Here is a 19,840-nt window from a genome sequence, read left to right as displayed (position 1 = left end):
AGTATACACTAGAATTTTCTAAATTACGGAAATGAAGATTCAAACTTCAGTGCAAAAAATAGAGTAGAAGGCTCTAGCCACTTTGGATAATCTCAAGTTTACGAGCCAAGCAATTTAGCAATTAGAGTTACAAGTGGTCGATTGATTTGAATTCAACTACAATATTAAAAATGAATCCAAAGCAATCGACCACTTATGATGTCGGTCAGTCTATTTTCATTTTCTTTCCTGTAGTTGACTGGTAAAGTTGGTTAACGTTTGTTTACAGAAACAAAGTCTATAAAACCTATGGATTAGAGAAACAAGGGGCCAAAAAACAAAATAGTGCCTCATGCATGTGTATAAATAATTAACATTTCCATCGCTTGTTTAATTTGCAACCAAAATACAAATCAATCCTAATTTCCTTGTGATCAATTCCCAAGCTAGCATAAGAGAAGATGAGTGTAGAAATGTTGGATGGTGCCACCATTGTCAACTTTGTGGAAGATGAAGAAGCATTCAGCCTCTCAATACGCGACCGTTTTGCTCATCTTGACACCAACCACGATGGTCTGCTTTCTTATGCAGAGATGCTGAAGGAGCTTCAGTCTCTGAGGGTCTTTGAGACCCACTATGGCATTGACGTGAAGCCAGACCCCGAAGAGATTGCTCATGTCTACGACTCGCTGTTCGTGCAGTTTGATCATGACTCGAACGGGGCGGTTGATTTGGAGGAGTTCAAGGCTGAAACCAAGCGGATGATGCTTGCTATGGCCAATGGGATGGGGTTCTTGCCAGTTCAAATGCTGCTGGAAGAAGATAGCTTCCTGAAGAAAGCAGTGGAAAAGGAGTACTCCAGTACCGAAGTTTAAGCAGCTGATTAATTAAGCACTTTTAATAGATTGTACTTTTCTATTTAATTACGAAGAGCCTTCTGCATTGTTGATTTTTATGTTCAAGTTCCATAAAAAATAAATGAGGATGAAGCGATCGAAGATAGCTAAAGTAAATGTTTGTAAAATTCAATTACAATTTTATCTAAGTTTCTACTGAATTTATACACACATTTCATACCGAAATCTCTCGTTCTATTTTTACTTTGTACTCCTAATCACGAGTAAGATTGCTACAAATGGTTACAAAAATAAACACATCTCGGGAGCTGGAACGAAGGAGAGGATGTTTTCACCGAACAACTCAAACAATGAAACCAGGAGATGCCCAGAATTCAAGTCATCCTTCCAAACCTGAGTGAGGAGAGCTGATTTCTTTAGAGACTGACCAACAGGCTTGCCCATTCTGCTTGTGATGTGTGGAATGCTCTCGTTCGGCGTCTTCTGAGAGGACGAGGAGGGGCCTGCATCAGTTTCCCCTGCTGGAGCTGGAGCTGCTGTGTCTACTTCCATGTGAGATGGTGAAGAAGTAGTTGGTGACAAATCCGTTGGCCCATCAGTTGTAATTTTCTTCAGGGGTGGTTGCTCTTCCATGTGCTCCACACTTTGCTTGCGCTTATCTTGATTATGTAAATAAGAATCAGAGTTAAGACTTAATCTAAATAATAAACCTTGAAAACTAAAGGTTTCTTCTCCTTCCTGGACAAGAAACCCTATTCATCAGCTTTCCAATCACACACATCCAAGGGGGTGCTTCCTTCATTATGCCCAAAGTCTACACATAAGAGCAGAATCCCATACCCAAAAAGGATAGGAGGGGGCTATGAAAACGGAGACTCTGTCTTGCACCATTGCATGGCTGATTTGTTACAATCGGACAACATAAAATAAGCTTGTAGCTTAAAGGTACTCAACCCATAGATGTGATAGTGCTTATGCTTCTTGTATACCCGTTTGAGTAGTGTAATCTATTATATTGCAAGAAACTTACAAACCAATCTAGCAATTTAGGGTCACGAGTTCTTATTGTGTGTAAGAGATAGAGGAGAAACACAGGGGAGAAAAGAGGATATGAAGAGTGGAGGAAGGATGGTGGAAAGATGTAGAACAAAGGTACAACGAAAATTTTAAAACCAGAAGCCCATTTATGCTGGTTCTATGCTTGTATAATACCATTAGGCAATACGATTGTTCTAAACCAAGCATATATTAGTAGTGTAACTCATTTGAAGTGGTTGAAGTGCCATCATTTAAGAAAACATAAGCCGTTAAATGTCTTACTTGGCAGAGTAATATGGAGTCTCCCCTTGGTCTTCCAGTAAGATTGCGGCGCTGGAGATGGCAAAAGTGGGAACATCTTGAGCCTATCATATATGCATTGACCTGCTGCATTCTGGAAAAGCGCAAGCTCTCATTAGGAAGCCTTTCTTAAGATTTTCCAACAGTATATACAGGCATGAAAATAGACTCACCAACAAGGCTCCATACACACGCCACGCTTCATGCCGCTTCATCTCATTCTTTTGCTTGTCAAGAAGAAGCTCTGGTTCAAGAAGTCGCAGATATGACTCCAGATTTGGCAGTACAAGAAGGCGAACCTGCAGTGAAAAATAATCACCCAACAGTAAAGAACCCTTGCTTCGTGTTCAAAAAAATACAAATAAATAAAGATTCATATTCCCAGAAAACCAAATCCTTGAAGATGAGTAAAACATGGAAGTAGATTTCTAATGAAAAAAAGATTGACAAATTACTATAGCCTAGAAAATCGAGGTAAATGACTTTTTAGAATAAGAGTTCATATGTTATACAGAGTAAAGGTATTGCAACATCTTCATTTTTCTAGAAACAAGTCATTAGCAAAAGAGAAATTCTTGGAAAAGGTATTGCAAATATCGTCCATTCCACCATATTGAACTTCTAGGACTCAGAATAAAGAGACTAAGAAGACAATGCAGTTGCAGGCAGTGCATAAACTTGCTGGCAAACAGGCCTGGAGCCACCTAGCTTTATTTACCAGTACATAATTCTCTTTTCAATGTATGAAAATAGATAACAAGAATACGCTAACAGAAACTTATGTGAAGAACACGAGAGATATTACTTCAAGTTGAATTTATATTCCAAAACCTTTACTGCTTTATATAGACTGTCTACTGAACTGATTTTCTTAGTTGCAAGAAGCATGAGACATTACCACATTGGGCCCTAGAGCAGCTAAACCTTGAATTGCACCATAGTGTTGAGTCAATGTCCGCTTTGGGTCCAAAAATGCATTGACCAAAGTTTTCGTAAGACGCGACTGGAGAGTGTTATATACATGCCCAAACCTGCAACAAATTCAGATGTTGAAACTCATAGGTAAGATGACAAATTCATACCAAAATATACGCATGGAATTTGAAAAAAAAATACAAAGCTTTGTTTCCATGGTAAAGAGATATTTTTAAAACAACAATCATGCTAGGCAGATTGACTATGCTAGTCCAGTTTCACTTAACATAATGCACGCTAAAAACCTACTTTTAGTTGCTTAATACACAAGGATCACAAAAGTGCCAAAATAGGTCTGGACGTGACCAAGGTCAAGTCACAAGAGAAAAGTAGGAGGTGATATCTCAAGAACAGATGTCAGAGAAAGTACAAGAAAAGGGAAGCATGCCAGCTGAAAGATAAGCATGAAGGTAAAAGGAATTTTAACCAAAAATAACAAGCCTAACCTTTTGCAGATTGAAGCAACCAGGTTCGCAGTGAAGTCTCTAAGTTCCCAATGATTGTCAGCAAACCTGTTGCCTAACCTTTTTGCAACAAGGCAAGTGACCACAGATGGCATCAATTGGTGCAGCTGATCAAGAGCAAAAACAATAGAGGTCTCAGAATAAAACTCCCATATAAGTAACATATTTTATCCTAATCACCACCTTACATACTTCAGTCCCATGATGGACAACTGAGTCCAAACAAGAGAACAACAAAGCCTTTTCCCACTAAGTGGCCCAAACAAGAGAACAACAAAGCCTTTTCCCACTAAGTGGGGTCGGCTATATGAATTCTAGAACGCCATGGCGCTCGGTTCTGTGTCACGTATTCCGTTAGATCCAAGTACTTTAAGTCTTTTCTTAGAGTCTCTTCCAAAGTCTAGTCCAAACAAGAGAACCCTTCAACATAAATAGCATGAGTTCCCAGATGAATTTTTTTAGAAAGAAACTGAAAAGGGACAGGAGGAAGGCCATAAAAAGTAAAGGTGAAATCCTTAGAAGGCCAATCCACCATATTAATGGGGTTGCATCCACCTTAACATATGTTCTAGGGATACTGCCATCAGCCTATCCAATCGTCAAACCAGAAAATTACAGAATTCAACTAAGACATGATTATACAGATGTGCACATAACCCTATAAATACAATAATAGAAAATTAGTCACATACAGCTTTCGTTTGAAAAAAAAAAAAAAGGAAACAAAGAAGAACGAAGCACTTACATAAGGTTCTATGTGTATGTGAGGATTCTGGAGAAGACTCTGAACAACTCGCATCAAAGCAAATAGAAGTGCATAATCATTCAAGCCACGAGCAACCTTATATACATTAAGAACAGTTGGTATAAGTAACCAATGGCTTCATATCTTACCCTTCTTGTAGCTATCATTCACAGTTTCAAGAATTATACCTCGTCAGCGATAAAGCATGTGAAATAAGGAACTAATGGATGAAGTCCCGAATCAGTGGCCAAACTCACTAATGCTTCTTTAAACAAAACCAAATCAGACCTACTCACAACAAGCTCAGTGATTTTGTCAAAATATAACTGCAAAGACAACAAAGAGAAGGAATATGTAAACAAGCTGCAAAATGAAGTACTTCCAGTATAGGATCAGACAAGTGAAATATGTACCTGAAGCTCCCTAGATAATACATGCTTAACAGGTAATTTAATGTCAACGGGAAGTCCATCGCCCTTTTGTTCATAACTTTTACCATCAGAAGGAGGTGCGAGTACTACAGAAGAAGAACACAAATTACACAAATTCCATAAGTGAGATCCCAAACTTGAGCTAACAAAAGTAAAAAAATGGAGTTAATTCTAGTTCCCCATAATTGTAATAAAAAAAATTATCAGTGGATACAAAGATTGAATTCCAGACAACCAAAAAAGAAGAATGTGACACAAACTGCAGACAACCTTACACTCACAAAATCATGAAAAATGTCTTGTACATTGGATATACCGAGTAGTTTTTAAGAAAGAAGATATTAGGCATTTCATGCTTCACACAACTTTAGACTTTAGATAGTGCTACAAAACCCATAGAATGCTTTACTTTACTACAGCTAATTCCTAGAATACCAAAGTCTTAACCTTTTCATATTCTGAAGTAATCAAAACTCCTAAATTGGAAGTGTGATTTGTGATCAACAATTATTCACACAATCTTCAAACTTAGAAAAAAAAAACCTTCTAGAGGAGCATTTTCTGGAATTGCAGGTTGTACGCCTTCTATAGCAAGCCAGTGACAAACAATTCCAGTATCAAGCGGTGCTTTTGGTAAAGGAGCTTCAATCACCTACAGTAAAACATAAATGTGAAAGATTAGAAGGAAACATACAAAATCAAGTAGAAAGTGAAATCAGATTACTCAGTAACACATACATCTTTAAAATCCACATCCTTTTCGTCAATGTAATACAAATCCCTGTGCCCAATAGCTCTTTTGAACCGCAAAGGACCTCCGGAAACATAACCATAGATTGGCTGGTGCAAGTCAAAGGAAGCAAAATGAGATTTCAAAGAATAAACAAAACCATGTTAATGAAACATATCGAAAACCTCACCTCTACATTTCTTATGTTGAGTGCACCATCAACATCGTCAGCTGTCAATCTAGTTCTCCTCGAGTGACGCATGCATTTAATAGCCTCCTGTACTTCCATCACAATGAAATCATACTCAACCCTCCAATGTCTCAAATCCCAATTCACCAAAAAAGCATAACTACATTATCTTTTTCACCGACGAATCAAGACAAAACCAACTCAACTTCCAACTATTCAGTCCAATCTTACCACAAAAACAAGTAAACCCAATTCCCAAATCTTACATATTTTACTAGTTCAACCTTCAACGATCGAAAACGACAACGTCAAAACAAACCCACATCAGAATTAAGCCGGAAAAGTTGAAAATTTACCTGCATGATCTCACGGAGGCGGTATTCGACATCGGGGGCGAGAGCAAGAGCAGCATCTGGAGACAAGTTGTTGATTCCTATGCTCTGTGCAATTACTTCAACATTCTCTTTGGGCACAATGCTCATTATTCTCGACTGCTTCCTACTGACCACAGTCTCACAGCAGTGTTTCTGAAACAAGCAAGCACGGTAAGCAATTTCCCATCAAAAACTTTGTTTAGTAAAAAGTAAAAACGCAAACATTTTGTGAATCCTGGTGTGTAAGATCTTATGGAATGAATAAAAACGGATTTTCTTTCCTACCGTTGAAATTTTCGGGGCAGCCAAGAAGAACCCTAATACGCACGAATGAAAACGTCAGCTTGAGCAACAGTAGCTGCAGGCTTCGGTCGTTCACTCGGGAAGGAAGAAGAAGATTCAGTCTGATAAAAAAATAATAATAATAATAATAAGAAAAGCAAGGTCCAAGGAGGATTTCGGATAAATACCCGGGTCGGGTTAGAAAGTCAAATATTCGAGTCGGGCCTCAAACTGCTGGTCAAAGTGCTAAACACAACCCTAAGGCCCGTTACTCCTCTAGAAAACGTTTATACAGTTGTGCTTATTTTCACTTCTGTTAGAAGTGGTTTTATTAAAATTACGTTTGAACGTGTAAAGTTTTAAGTTTAATTTTAATCAAAGGTGAATTTTAACCACATTAGTGTTATCTCATTGTGAAACTAAGTTCACTCTTCCCTTAAGATAAATAATAACGTTTGTTCAAGAAAAAAAAATGATTTGAAATAAAAAGTACTTGAAAGTAATTGCTTACGCTTTTCTCAAACCTAATCCAAAAGCAGTCTTAAACATGTCCAAATAATTGGTTGTGTAGTGGAGCCATAACACCTCTAATGAGAAATGCAGAATGCCTTGAAATTAGCATTTACATGTTTTGTTAGTTGGAAAGCTCTCTGATGAAATAAATATCGATCTTCATCGAAATTGTAAATATACATCTTTTTCTATGCTTTAGAAGATGGGCGCAATGAGTTATAGAAAGAAAAATGTAAATGTACATTCACGTTTCCATGTCCCCAAGATGCAAATGAGACGTAAATGTGATTTTTACTTTTCAAATTTGCATATCTTCACTATAGATGCTCTAATCAAGGAGAGTACCAGAGTTCTCAAATTTATTCACCATCGCAGTTAAAATTACATTAAAAGCATCATAAACTACTTAGGTCGGTAGAATACCCCAGCTCTCTATGAATCGTAGCAAATCGAACTATGGTTCAAGTCTTAATGATTCTAGTGACCTTTTAGATCACATATCGGTTTTACGAAGAATACTTCCTTATTTTATTGGAAGTTTTAACAAAACACTCACGGTATTGTTCACTTTTAACAAAAATGACATTTTTACTCTAAAAAGTCACTCCTGGTACTATTCACTTACAACGCCTTTTTGTCATTTTGATTAAAACTCAAAGTTTGAAAGTCATTTTCATTAGTTTCCTTTATTTTATTGTATGTATTCTTCATCCGTACCTCTTTATTTATCTCCTCGTGTATTGATTTTGGTATAAAATTGTAACATGCAAGTGGTTTTTTTGATGAAAATGGGAAGACAGACACCTAAATAAAAGAGTGAATTGCAGCAATGGTCCCTCAACTTTAATCAAATTGGAGCAATGGTCCCTCAACTAAAAATCTATTATCATTGGTCCCTCAACTCATCAAAATGTGTAGCTATGATCATTTTCGTCAACTCCGTCAAAATTTAGTCAAAATGAGTTATGTTAGAAGGACCATTGCTACAATTGGATTAAAGTTGAGGGATCATTTCTCTAATTAAGTTAAAGTTGAGGGACCATTGCTCCAATTGGGTTAAGGTTGAGGGACCATTTCTCCAGTTGAATTAAAGTTGTGGGACAATTGATACAATTTTTCTTATTTGATTTTCCATATTTGCCCTTTGATTTAGCCTCACGTGTATGACACGTGACTCATTTTGATGGAAGTTCTAACAGACCATAGCGGCACCTTTTAATGAGTTGAATGATCAAAGCTAATGAATTTTTAGTTAAATGACTACTGTTACAATTTACTCAAATAAGAAAGTTCCACTCGATTTTAGGCAGGAAAAACTTGATGGTAAAGTTTTAAAGGTAAAAAAAACTGTCCCATCATAGTCCTAATATGAAAAGCATCTCTATCTATATTACTTAAAAATCCCAAACCTTAATCTCCCAAAAAAAAAGAAGGAAAGGGAGAAAGCCAATGCTCATTTTCCACTTTTAGCACAGCAACACACCCCAAGCAATTAAATTGCTACACATTGGTGTTGCATTTCACCTTTTCTAAACACATCTTATCCATCCAGCAAATTATAGTACGACCTCATTCTTGGATGTTGGCCTCTCAACCAGCGCCTAAAGTTGTCGGCATGATTTCATTTGGATTAAAATAAAGACCACCTAAGTTACACTGAGCCACCAAAGTCACGTGAATGATACATATTAATCCAATGCATATTTTAAAGTTACGTAACGAGTGAAATAGTATAGTGGATATGAACTCATTTACATTTAAATTTTCATTTATTAGAAGACAAGATAAATCATATGAAGAGTGAGATAGAGTAATCAAAAATCATGTAACGAGTGAGATAAGGTGATAGACTCTGGACGTACTCAAGTTTCTCTTCACTAGAGAATAGAAGAAACCACGTGATGAGTGAGAGAAGGTGATGTGTTAAAGTCAGGTGATTCTTACATTAGATGTCACATGAGATAAAGTGATAAAACTCTGGCCATATACTCAAGTTTCTCTTAATTAGAGAACATAAGAAGTCACGTAATGAATGAGATAAATTGATATGTTAAAGACATATGATTTTAACATTAGATGTCACCTAAGTATATTTCATCTGAGTATATTTCAAAGTCACACGTTAAGTGAGATAAATGAACGTAGATATTCTTAAATGACATTCAATTTTTTTCTCTACAAAAAGAGCAGAAGAAGTAACCATAAAGTAAGACATAGCCCTAACGGCAAGTAAGCTTTATATGAGGCCAATGTGCTGAACCCATGTGCAAAAAGTGGATGAAAAAGCAAACCCACCATGCCACCCCTCATCATCTAATCTTTCACTTTTCATCTTCTATTATTTTTCTGATTAAATTACAGATCCATCCAGCTCTAAAGCCTTCTCTACTCTGCAGATCTTCTAATTAAATCCCATTTAACAAGTAATTTTCTCCTAATTAAATGTATTAGTTTCTAAGAGATGTATTAGAACTCTAAAAAAAGTCAATCTTGCATTCCTTGTCGGACAAAAAATGAGGAAGAGAATGTTGCAGGATGACTTTTTCGGAGTGCTAATAACAATCCCGGGTTTATTTCTTCTCTTTATAAACACTTCTACACTGAATCTTACTATGGTTAGTAGTATAATTGAGTGAGAATCTCAGTGCACTAATCAACTATTTCCTGAAGCATATGTATTATGTAGACTCAGCTACTCTGGATGGTCTCGTTGTAATTGGCAACACTCTTTTGAGCATCTTCTTTGAGCTTTCCAGTTGAGATGGGCATCAATGGAGGTTTGGTCAGGAGTGTTTTCTCGAGACACCGATCTTTCGGGACGTACGAGAGCAACGTGAGTTGCCGCCATACATGCTGCAACCCTCTCCTGCTAACTGTGCTATGTATTAATGTGATCTGTGTTTTTGTTTGATGGCATCAGGTGAGGAGCAATGTGACAGAGAGGAGAAGATGGAGCTCGGTTAGATGGTACCTATGTGGGGATGAATATAATTCCGTCATGGCGGAGAATGATTCGGCTTCAGTTAAGAGCTCCGTGGCTACTACCGCCACGCAGTTTAATTCAGTTTTAGCCGTTGCAGACGAGGAGTCTAGTTCAGTTGGGAGCTCCGAGGCAACTGTCACGCAGCCGATGCCAGAAGACTTGAGTGACAAGGGAAACATCGGAAGAGAAGCAACTAAGGAAGATGTGGAAGTGGCAAAGGCTGGGTCTGCGGTCTCCAAAACAATGTCCGAAGAGCATGCAGCAACCATCATCCAGTCAGCATTTAGAGGCTTTCGGGTAATTCGACACTGTCAAATTACTTCAATTCGCTCATCTTGTAGAAAAATAAGTTTTAATTCAACAGAAATTACAAGTATTCAAAGATCTTTGGTAGGATTTATGTTACAATTTTCTTTTGAAAGGACGACATCGGCTCTAGTCAATGTGCCTACACCCGCGATCTCTGCAGGTTTATGTTACAATTTAAGCTAGAGAGATAACCAAAGTTATCTTAAAATTGTTTCGAAAATGCTAAATCGTTCTTCATTTATTTCTTTGTGAAAATTTGCGTTACTGCACTGGAAGTTCTGGCTAATAGTCATTAGAATGCTTGGATTTCAGACGAGGTGTCGAAATGGAGGAGCTAAATCAAAGGATGGAGAGCAGGAAAGTCCAAGTAGGGGATCTCTGGGCACGTCGGTTGAAGTTCAAACAGGAAATTCTGTGGAAGTTTACTCGATTCAAGGAGAAAATTCGGCTGCTCACCACCGGGCACAACAGAAAGCTCAGGCGCTAAAACTGAAGGTATACCGCAAACAACTCTTCCATTCGATTCTTACAAGTTACAACTGTGTAATGCTAAAACCACATTCGTTAAAATTTACAGGAAGATTGGGATGACAGCACGGTGAGTAGTAACATATCAAAAATAAGAATGCAGAACAGACTGGAAGCAACAAGAAGGCGTCAGAGAGCACTGGCTTACGCCTTTTCACAGCAGGTACATCTGAAATTCATTCTATCGTGGAACCGATGATTCAACCTCTCTCTATCTCTATCTCACGCGACGTGAACGATAAGAGAATAAGAGAAATCACGTGACTGAGAGATAGAGAGAGAGTGATAAATAACCGACTACACTCAAGATTTTTCCCTGAAAGAGGTCCTAAGACTTCTAGTATGGTTTGGAAACTATTTAACTTAGTATTATTTGTTTAAAGCTAAGGATCTGCTCAAAGAAAAGGCACACCACATCTGATGGCACAGAACAGAACATGGGTTGGAGCTGGCTAGAACGGTGGATGGCAACCCGCCCTACTGAAATCTCCTCCGCGGAAAGTCATATAAGCGACCAGGTTGAACAAATTCACAGCAGCAACCAAAGATTTGTCATCGGAAAGAGACTGTTCGACGGGGCAGGTGAAGAAAAAGAGAGCTGCGGATCTAATGAAGTCGGTGTCCTATTTGATAACTTTCCGGTAACACCATTAGAGAGAGATGGCTTCAGTCCAACTAAAAACAGGTTCAAGACTACAAGAAGCCTATCGAGGCAAAAATCAATGCCAAGCTATGTGTGCGGGAAAGAGTATCCCAAGGTAAGGACATGTCCATTATTTGAGCTATGATCCGAACTGAGATTGTCAAAAGAGGATCGACATTTGAAGAACAAAATTACTAAGTTCCAGCGTTTGTTTCAATGACTGGCTTCGACATTGATACAGGTAAGCAAGAAGGATTGTTCACGGGAAGCCGATAAAGATGAAGAGCGCAACAGAAAGCGAACAGAGAGAAGCAAGTGCAGAAACTCTTCGTTCTAAGGAACATAATTCCCAACTAGGATCTCTGTTAAGTAAATAAGATTCTTGTTACTATTTACCATGCACTTTGTATGAGGATTCTAATGGACTTGACCCTTAATGTAATCTGATGCTTGATACCTGAGAGTTAAAAACATTCAACTCACAGAACCTCATCTTCTCCGAGGGACCAACGAAGGTAAAAATACTAGGTAAAACATCGTCAACGACAAGAAGGCTGTTAAAAAGGGAAGAACCTGCGTGACGAAACCAGTTATTCGAAAAAGAAGACAAACATAACGAATATATTAGCAATAACAGATGTTACATGAAACATAACCAATTCCCCACCATCGGGAAATACAGAACCATACAAAGCCAACTGCCAATCCAAGTTTAGCTTATACTATTGACAAGTAACTGCCAATCATTAACGGCAAAACATAATATCGAAGTAAAGTTTTGATCTGAAAACCTATATCTTATCGATATCTTCATCCTCAAACTCAATATAGTCATCAACACCGCCTTCGGTTTCTTCATCGTCAATACCCCCAGCAATACCCTCGTTGAGACGTGTATTCTCTGGAAGCTCTCCATATGCCTTGAGGAGCCTAGCCTCATCAGGCATGTACTTGAGGATCACATCAGCTTTGTCGTCCTGATAGTCACGAAGACCGACAAGAATGATATCGCCAGCTGCAATCCAAACCTTCTTGTGCATCTTACCACGGATGTGACAAAGTCGCTTGGTCCCATCTATACACATGGCTTCACACCGACCGTTGCCAAGCATTCGGAGCACTTGGGCATACTCCTGTCCATCTTCCTTAAACACAAGCTCACGCTTTTCGTCATCAGCCTCGTTCTTACCTCTCTTCCTGTTCTTTCCTCCCTTACCCTTGTTCTTCGGCATGCTTACGAGTTCTGTTTCTGCAACCAAAGTAGAATCAGATACTCAAACTCGAAAATCAACTGCTTCTATAAGTTCATAAATTATTTACAAACACCAAAACTTTATGGTTTACAACATACTCAAATTTCACGAAACCAAAGTTTCATCGGACAAAAACGTGCCATAAAGCAAACAATTTTCCGTTCCACCGCCCAGTTTTCAGGAGATAAAAAACAAAACAAATTTTGGAAAACAACAAAGACTATGTTCCCAATCTTTTTTTTTATTTAAAAACAAAAAGGAGATTCCCCAGGACAGGAGGGGGGCCAGAAGACTTGAAGAGGCAATTCAACCACTCCTGGCCACCATCGTGCACCCGGAATCGAAAACAGGACGTCCCCACAGAAAAAAACCCTAAAAATATAGGTTAACAAAATATTTTTTTTTTCAATGAATTCAATACTAAATTCCAACAGAAATAGATTCTAGGTCTGTTCAGCTGACTCAAACAACACTTAATTCGATTTCAGAGAAGAAAAAAAGATTCAAAATTTAATCATTCAAACATAAATTTAACTTCAAGAAATAAATACAATTCATCCAAATTAGGGGAAAACCAATTAAACCAATAAAATTAACAAAATTCAGATAACATGGAAAATTAGGAAGAACAAATTCTCTGAAATTCAAAAAACCCACACAAGATTAGATCAGATCCCAAAAAAAATAAAATTCAACATACAGCTCGCTCTATCGATTTACAAGTAAACCACGAACGAAGCAAACCCTAGAATCCATAACAATTTCAGAAGACGAAGAAGGTAGGAGAAGATTACCTCTGTTGTGCGAAAAGGCGAAACTTGGAGGAGGATTCGACGGCGGAGCACAATCTGAAAAAATATCTGAGCTTTGTAATCGAATGGAGAGCCCTAACTAGCACGAAGCTCGTATTTGTACCACAAAAGGTCAGGTGGGCCCAAGTTGGGCCGGGCCCAAAAAAAATTACATTGACCCGAAGTTTAGAGGCTTGGGCTTATTGGAATAGAGAGAGAGAGAGAGAGAGAGAGAGAGAGAGAGTGTGTGTGTGTGTGTGAGACAAGAAAGAGAGGGCTTAGAATATATTACTTGCTCGGCCAGTAATGCAATTATTTCGGGAGATATTACTTGCTCAACAAGTAATGTAATTGCATAGAGGATGGAACGTCTACATTTCACAGGTACCCTCACCTGGCATTCACAAAATCGGCTCGATTTCTATCATGTCTACCGAAAACACTAACACAGATGACCAAAACGCCGGCAAGGTGGAAACAATGCAGCGGCGGCAGCATCACGTACCTGAAGGTGTTATCCACGGAATCCTCCGACCCCTTCCCACTATCCCTGCGGTTCGCATGAGCTTTCTTTTCAAGCAGTAGGAAGGCCTCAGGTCTTCAGGCTTTGTATTAGGTTTCGTGTAGGACAACCTTGATGGCGAACTTGATGATCGACCAAGAAACTTCATCAACACTTGCGACAGGTACATAGACCAGTTCCGTGAGTGCGACAAGATTTCCATAGACAAATTCATGCTAATATTGAATAGAATAGAACAGAAACTATGTGCGGGTGATGGCACACCCATCAAAAGAATGTCACTCTTTTTTGTGTGGAATCGAGTTGGAAAACGAATTTCACAACTTGAGCGAGTACGGCATTTGTGAATTTTCCGAGATCCTTTTGTTCCTCAAGACCGTCGGGGAGATTGAGTCTTGTGCAGAGCCGGCTCTAAAGGTAGCCGGAGTAGGCGCCTACCTAGGGCCCCCACTTCGGAATGGTCCCCAATTTTTAGGCGGAGCCAGGTAGGTCTAGACGGAGATGGGCTTCATGCGGGCTTATATGTAAACGTCGGAATTTGAAAATCTTTTGCTACAGGGTCGGTTTCGTGCGAGGAAGAAGACAACCATATTCCCAACATCATTTTAATTGCTCGATTTTACTTAAGATGATCCCACCATCTTTTTTATAGTTGCATGTCTTCTCCCCTTTAAATAGTCCCACCATCTTATTTTTACTTTTTTGCTTTTCTCTTAAAGATCACCTTTATGTTTATCCATTCATTCATTTATTGAATATAATAAGTACCATTGTAATAATAGAAAAATGATTGAAATTTGAACGCGAGATGTGTAACATTTGAATAATGTTTGTATATCTTTATATATATATATATATATATATATTATTTTTAATGATATTTGATGTAGAAATAGACTTTTCATGTATTTAGTGATTTTTTTTTTTTTTTTTTTACACATGTCAATGTACAAAGGGTCAGGAGTCAAAGAACTCTAGGACCCCACTTCGAAGGATCGCCTATGCCCCCGAATTCTCAAGGCCAGCCCTGGTCTTGTGGTACAAACTGCCTCGAGTTTGCTCGATGCGACCAGCATTCTGGTGAAACTGAAGACTCGAGCACAGTCAATGAGCAGAGGCAACTGGTTACGAGCAGAAAACTTCAGCTTCAAGCGGCATTTGGGGACAGTCTATCGCAGTAAACATTGATATGCACAAGAACAGTAATCCTATCGCTGAAAATCATTCGTAAACTAGTCATAGTACCGAAGATCTACAGAGAAGCATAAGTAATATGCGTTCCAATGATTTATTAAGTTGAATTAACCATCTAAAACATCATTAAATACAAGAAAAGCTGAATTAAATTTCCGCGTTCCTGTTTCTGCATGCATAGCTAAGGCAAAGCTAAAAATTCGATCAGCTCTTTCATGCTCCAACTGAAGGGGGCAATACGCGTTCAGTTGATTTTGCGACCCATCTTGAACTCCGTTGTCAGTCATCGGATGTTACAATCATTTTCAAGAATGAAGATCAGACCATCCAAAGGGAGCTTTTGTGGTGTTTCGTTTTCCCATTTCAGATCATCAAGCGTTACAGCTATAAGCAATTCTACACACATCTGTAATGCAACAGTCCTGGGGAGCTTCTGCTAGGTTCAATATTCTACCTTCGAATCAACAGGCATTTACATTTGATCATTCGGGTGGAGCGACCTTTGATCTCCAAGTATGGTACTTACACCCTGCAGTTTCATCATGCAGTGATACTTTGGAGGTGCAATGGCACCTGCCTGTGTGCATAGTTCTACTACTGCCGGAGCATGCCCATAAAATCCCCTCCCTTCATTCAAAAGCACTTGAGGATCCTGAGGACGCCGCCGCCATACAGTCTTTGGAGTTACAAGATCATCTACATTTGCCTTCCTCCAAAAATGGGTTCCCTGCCAACTCTCATACTTAAAAATTCCGCAAAGCCTAGCCTTATGCCCAGATGGCCCAACATGAACTTCTGAACAATGTTTACAGACTTTCGCTGGATAAACCATCAGCAACTTCTCCACGCCATTTCTAAGTATTTCCCATGCCCTCAAAGTTCCACTGGCAACCAGAATCAGTTCATCAGATGACAAAGACTCAGCTCCATCAACGCCAACACAATCCCTTTCAGAGTTCCAATTTAAATGATTTCCATCATGTGCCCCTGCTTGCCAGCATAGCTCGACAACTGCAGGAACACGTTCAAAGTCAAACCTCTGATGGTGTTTTATAACATCCTGGAACATGTGCTTGAGGTGAAATGCCTCTACTGGAACAAGCACATCTTTCAAACCACCAACTATCCATTCATGAACTCGATTTTTGCCACGACGTTTGAAGCCACAACAAGTCTGAATTAAGTGGCCTTTCTCACCTATATATACTTCTGGACAGAACCTGCAAAAAGTAGGCCTTTCGTTGAGTCACAGAAATTGTTCAAAAAGAGCTGTATGGAGAACGGAAGGTCAATTAGATAAATCTAGTTTGGAAAACATAGCTTGGGCTGCACCTAAAAATAACATTTAGGGAGCTCAGGAGTCAGGAACATTCAGATAAAGTGGTCTAATTATTCCAAAACAAGAAATACAGAACATAAACTCTAGAGCTTCAAAGTCGGTATTATTCCAGGACATGACATGTCAGTAACTATGCGATGGAACAATGAAGTGCCAAGTAGGTCAAAGCTTAAAAAGAATTAATTTTATAAGCAAACAAATACTTGGCAGATGAGGAATTTACTTGCAGGCCAAAACTGGTACCATTTTGAGGAGAGTAGAGACACCTTGCATAACGAGCCTCCGGGAATCAAGGACCTCCTGGGCAACTGGTAACATGGCCGGCACTGGGTAATCTTTAGCTCGGTTTTGGATTCTCTTTTGAATCATAGGCTTTAGCTTCCTTAAGTCCATCTTCGAGCTGTAATACCTTGCAAAGCTGTCCATAATTTTGCCATTGAAATTGGATCTCTCGCACAATTTCTTCCTCAATGCCATAATTTCGTTTTGGTGCCAAAAATTTTACACAAAATAAATCACATCTGCTCCACAAAAGGGTAGACAAAAAGCCAATGAGTCAATCCAGAAAACATAACAAGAAGTTAGAACAAAACCAATATTTTTACATAAGAACAGAAAAGACGGAGACAGAGCATCAACTAAGAGCAGAAGAAAGCAGAAATCAGAAGAAAGCATATTAAAGCAGGCAAAAAAGACGGAGACAGAGCGTCAACTAAGAGCAGATTTCCTCCAGATTTGCTTAATGCAAAACCATAAAGTGAGTTGTAATCTAAAGGCTCCTACCTTAAAATTAGACGTATTTATCAAATATATCATTTAATAATCCTCACGCATGTAATTATCCTAAATAATCAAATGCGAAACATATATCATAATCTTCGGTTGAGAAAGTCAGTTTGTTTTATTGGGTTTTCACTATTTTCAAAATCAATATCAAATTTTGTAAGGATGAGAAAAGAATTTGCCTTTGGGAAAGTCTGAACGGTTGCGGCGGTTGGTAGAATCGAACTGAGATTCAACTTCCAAATATGAAGACTTTAAGCCACAATTGTTCTTTCTTAACTTTAGCTACTTCAACTACATAACCGGAAAAAAAATAATTTAATTATAGTTTAACTAATCTGCGTTAAGATTAATCAAAAAGCTTGGAAATTTCAGATCTAAAATCACACCTCAAGCTGCAAGTAGAATCAAAACTATGGAATTTCAAAACCACTCACCTTAAACACAGAGGTCCTCGCAGCCTTCAAGAAAAGTCACAAACTCGAAAAACCCAATCTCCTGAAATCGAAAACAAAACCAAATTAACCATCATCACCCAGAATCCGAAGCTACAAACAAAATTCCCAAAATCAGAACAAAAAAACCCATTTAAAATCCAAATTTACACTCGCAAGAATATAAAATTCAAAGCAAACAATTACCCAAATCACATCGGCAGCAGGAGATGCAATCTTTTATGGGCTTCAAATTTTCTTCAAATCGAGACCAAATTCGCTATTTTTCAGCAAGAGAGCGTTGCCGTTTTAACCCCCGCCGAATAGATCTAAACCAATTTGACTGACTTGAGCGTTTTCTGGAAGAAAGCAAGGCACATAGAGAAGTGGAGATCGGAAAGCAAGGCAAAGAGAGGTTTGAGAGAAACAAAAGGCTTCTCTGAGAGAGAGAGAGAGAAAGAGAGAGAGAGGGAAATGAAAAGAAGAATCCCGAACAGAAACGTTATAGTCTGCGCAGAACACGCGTGGCGAAGGAGGGCAAATCCGCCCTTTAACTGTTCAACCAAGTGAAAAAACGCCAGCGAATAAACCAAATCGAGGGCATTTTTGCCATTTTACTGTCCGTGAACAGTGCATCCGAGTTTGGGTTTTAGTATAGAAACATAATTACTTGCTCCGAAAGTGACGCAATTATTTCGAGAGACATTACTTGCTCAGCAAGTAATGCAATTACATATAGTATGGAACGTCTACATTTCACAGGTACCCTTACCTGGCATTCACAAATCCGGCTGGATCTCTATCATGTCTACCAAAAACACTAACACAGATGACCAAAATGCCGACGACGTGGAAACAATGGGGCGGCCGCGGCATCACGCACCCGAAGGTGTTATCCACCGAATCCTCCAACTCCTCGCCACTATCCCTGCGGCTCGCATGAGCTTTCTTTCCAAGCAGTGGGAAGGCCTCAGGTCTTCAGGCCGTGTATTAGATTTCGTGGAGGACAACCTTGATGGCGAACTTGATGATCGACCAAGAAACTTCATCAACACTTGCGGCAGGTACTTAGACCAGTTCCGTGAGTGCGACAAGATTTCCATACACAAATTCAGGCTTCACATGAGGTACTCTTCCAAAGACGCTAACATGGTCGATGAGTGGTTGAATTTTGCAGTTGAGAGAGGGGTGAAAGAGTTGGATATCAACCTTCCATCCGGAGGTAAAGGGGACAAGAAATATTGCTTTCCCTTGCAGACCATTGCTAATGCTGCAAAAACTCTAACTAGCTTAAATGTGGAGAATGTCGAATGTGATCCATATTTTTCTTTTAGAAACACAGTACCATCTACCACCTTTCTGTCCTTGAAAAGTTTGTCCCTTAAAAGTGTGATGTTGTCGTGCTTCTACATGTTCTTCCAAGGTAAATTCAAGTGCCCTTCCATCGAGTATTTGTCATTAACGTCATGTGGTTATTACCATATTTGTTTGTCAAGCCCCAGTCTTAAATCCTTGGAAATTATGCTCTGCCCTGATTTGTGGAAGATCGGAGTACTTGATGCTGTGAATCTTGAATCTTTTAAATTTGTTTCAAGTTCGGAATTGGTTGAAAGATACAGCTTGAAACATGTCTTTATCAGTGGAGCTAAGCATCTGAGAAACTTTGAATTATATGGATGCAAAGATAATGTGAAGGCGACAATCATTACTCGGAATATGTCTTTATCTATGAGTGGTTTTCTGAAGTGTAGCTCTTTGGATCCAGAGTTATGGGAGGCTAGAATCACACTTCCAGATACTGAACTACCCGCCTTTGACTGCTCATCTAAACACTTTTCTTCTCTGCGAGATTATCTTGAATGTTTTGATTGCTTCAAAGAAATTACACTGGAAGTTGACGACGCTAAGGTATATAAATATAGATATACATATACATGTGTGTGTGTTTATATATGCAGGCTTGATTGGTTTTGATCCCTTTCCAGTTTGTGTCTTTGATATATATATATATATATATATATATGTATATATGTAGTGTATATTCCATGTTTTGCGTTTAATCCTTACTGACAATTTCCATCTTCAAATTTTTGTTTGTGTGAATGTCGTAGGCTCTTATCTTTCCAGAAAACTTCAGACAGACCCACTCTCCTGTTGAGAATCAATGTCATTTGTAGGTGAA

The 19,840-nt window shown here is 38.8% G+C and overlaps 5 protein-coding genes across 9 annotated transcripts; 2 read left to right on the top strand and 3 right to left on the bottom strand.

Moving 5' to 3' along the window:
* The first annotated feature begins 345 nt into the window (after positions 1-345).
* LOC103955028 lies at positions 346-1,046 on the top strand. Its single transcript, XM_009366891.3, has one exon. It carries the CDS (start codon positions 441-443, stop codon positions 852-854), a length of 414 nt encoding a protein of 137 aa, XP_009365166.2. The 5' UTR covers positions 346-440; the 3' UTR covers positions 855-1,046.
* Positions 959-6,498, bottom strand: LOC125468267 (transcription initiation factor TFIID subunit 6-like). Its single transcript, XM_048578203.1, has 13 exons — positions 6,369-6,498; positions 6,066-6,236; positions 5,710-5,796; positions 5,528-5,629; positions 5,333-5,441; positions 4,772-4,875; positions 4,547-4,684; positions 4,359-4,454; positions 3,596-3,720; positions 3,073-3,205; positions 2,348-2,473; positions 2,157-2,268; positions 959-1,495 (listed from the first exon to the last, which is right to left on the bottom strand). Exons 2-13 carry the CDS (start codon positions 6,189-6,191, stop codon positions 1,119-1,121), a joined length of 1,635 nt encoding a protein of 544 aa, XP_048434160.1. The 5' UTR covers positions 6,192-6,236; positions 6,369-6,498; the 3' UTR covers positions 959-1,118.
* A 2,648-nt stretch (positions 6,499-9,146) lies between these two features.
* LOC103955031 (protein IQ-DOMAIN 33) lies at positions 9,147-11,797 on the top strand. 3 transcript variants are annotated; one of them, XM_048578201.1, is made up of 7 exons: positions 9,147-9,301; positions 9,565-9,711; positions 9,799-10,158; positions 10,483-10,665; positions 10,748-10,861; positions 11,082-11,456; positions 11,583-11,797. In XM_048578201.1, exons 2-7 carry the CDS (start codon positions 9,640-9,642, stop codon positions 11,676-11,678), a joined length of 1,200 nt encoding a protein of 399 aa, XP_048434158.1. In that variant the 5' UTR covers positions 9,147-9,301; positions 9,565-9,639; the 3' UTR covers positions 11,679-11,797. The 3 variants fall into 3 exon arrangements, with proteins under 3 accessions (XP_048434158.1, XP_048434157.1, XP_048434156.1); XM_048578200.1 differs by having other exon boundaries at positions 9,148-9,301; positions 9,549-9,711; XM_048578199.1 differs by lacking the exon at positions 9,147-9,301 and having other exon boundaries at positions 9,327-9,711.
* A 137-nt stretch (positions 11,798-11,934) lies between these two features.
* LOC103955023 (eukaryotic translation initiation factor 1A) lies at positions 11,935-13,541 on the bottom strand. Of its 2 annotated transcripts, none has more exons than XM_009366886.3 (2): positions 13,389-13,541; positions 11,935-12,590 (listed from the first exon to the last, which is right to left on the bottom strand). In XM_009366886.3, the coding sequence occupies exon 2, from the start codon at positions 12,571-12,573 to the stop codon at positions 12,133-12,135; it is 441 nt and encodes a 146-aa protein (XP_009365161.1). In that variant the 5' UTR covers positions 12,574-12,590; positions 13,389-13,541; the 3' UTR covers positions 11,935-12,132. The 2 variants fall into 2 exon arrangements, with proteins under 2 accessions (XP_009365161.1, XP_048434159.1); XM_048578202.1 differs by having other exon boundaries at positions 11,935-12,584; positions 13,389-13,490.
* A 1,620-nt stretch (positions 13,542-15,161) lies between these two features.
* On the bottom strand, positions 15,162-18,132 carry LOC103955021 (APO protein 4, mitochondrial). Of its 2 annotated transcripts, XM_009366883.3 has the most exons (5): positions 17,866-18,132; positions 17,662-17,722; positions 17,407-17,518; positions 16,665-16,962; positions 15,162-16,322 (listed from the first exon to the last, which is right to left on the bottom strand). In XM_009366883.3, the coding sequence occupies exons 4-5, from the start codon at positions 16,916-16,918 to the stop codon at positions 15,575-15,577; spliced, it is 1,002 nt and encodes a 333-aa protein (XP_009365158.2). In that variant the 5' UTR covers positions 16,919-16,962; positions 17,407-17,518; positions 17,662-17,722; positions 17,866-18,132; the 3' UTR covers positions 15,162-15,574. The 2 variants fall into 2 exon arrangements, with proteins under 2 accessions (XP_009365158.2, XP_009365160.2); XM_009366885.3 differs by lacking the exon at positions 17,407-17,518.
* Positions 18,133-19,840: the final 1,708 nt, after the last annotated feature.

Source organism: the organism of the source record quoted next, unplaced genomic scaffold (assembly GCF_019419815.1).
Source record: "Pyrus x bretschneideri cultivar Hongxiangsu unplaced genomic scaffold, Pyrus_bretschneideri_v1 Contig12, whole genome shotgun sequence".
In the NCBI taxonomy this organism is placed as follows: domain Eukaryota; kingdom Viridiplantae; phylum Streptophyta; class Magnoliopsida; order Rosales; family Rosaceae; genus Pyrus; species Pyrus x bretschneideri.
This window is presented reverse-complemented; position numbering and strand designations above follow the sequence as displayed.

Excerpts from the sequence above, each read along its gene's own strand:
- LOC103955028 (XM_009366891.3), top strand. The coding sequence starts at position 441 with ATGAGTGTAGAAATGTTGGATGGTGCCACCATTGTCAACTTTGTGGAA.
- LOC125468267 (XM_048578203.1), bottom strand. The coding sequence starts at position 6,191 with ATGAGCATTGTGCCCAAAGAGAATGTTGAAGTAATTGCACAGAGCATA. Across the intron at positions 4,685-4,771 it reads TATTATCTAGGGAGCTTCAG|TTATATTTTGACAAAATCAC; the intron begins GTACATATTTCA and ends TTGTCTTTGCAG. Across the intron at positions 2,269-2,347 it reads GTGTGTATGGAGCCTTGTTG|AATGCAGCAGGTCAATGCAT; the intron begins GTGAGTCTATTT and ends GCGCTTTTCCAG.
- LOC103955031 (XM_048578201.1), top strand. The coding sequence starts at position 9,640 with ATGGGCATCAATGGAGGTTTGGTCAGGAGTGTTTTCTCGAGACACCGA. Across the intron at positions 10,862-11,081 it reads CTTACGCCTTTTCACAGCAG|CTAAGGATCTGCTCAAAGAA; the intron begins GTACATCTGAAA and ends ATTTGTTTAAAG. Across the intron at positions 11,457-11,582 it reads GCGGGAAAGAGTATCCCAAG|GTAAGCAAGAAGGATTGTTC; the intron begins GTAAGGACATGT and ends ACATTGATACAG.
- LOC103955023 (XM_009366886.3), bottom strand. The coding sequence starts at position 12,573 with ATGCCGAAGAACAAGGGTAAGGGAGGAAAGAACAGGAAGAGAGGTAAG.
- LOC103955021 (XM_009366883.3), bottom strand. The coding sequence starts at position 16,918 with ATGGCATTGAGGAAGAAATTGTGCGAGAGATCCAATTTCAATGGCAAA. Across the intron at positions 16,323-16,664 it reads GTACCAGTTTTGGCCTGCAA|GTTCTGTCCAGAAGTATATA; the intron begins GTAAATTCCTCA and ends TACTTTTTGCAG.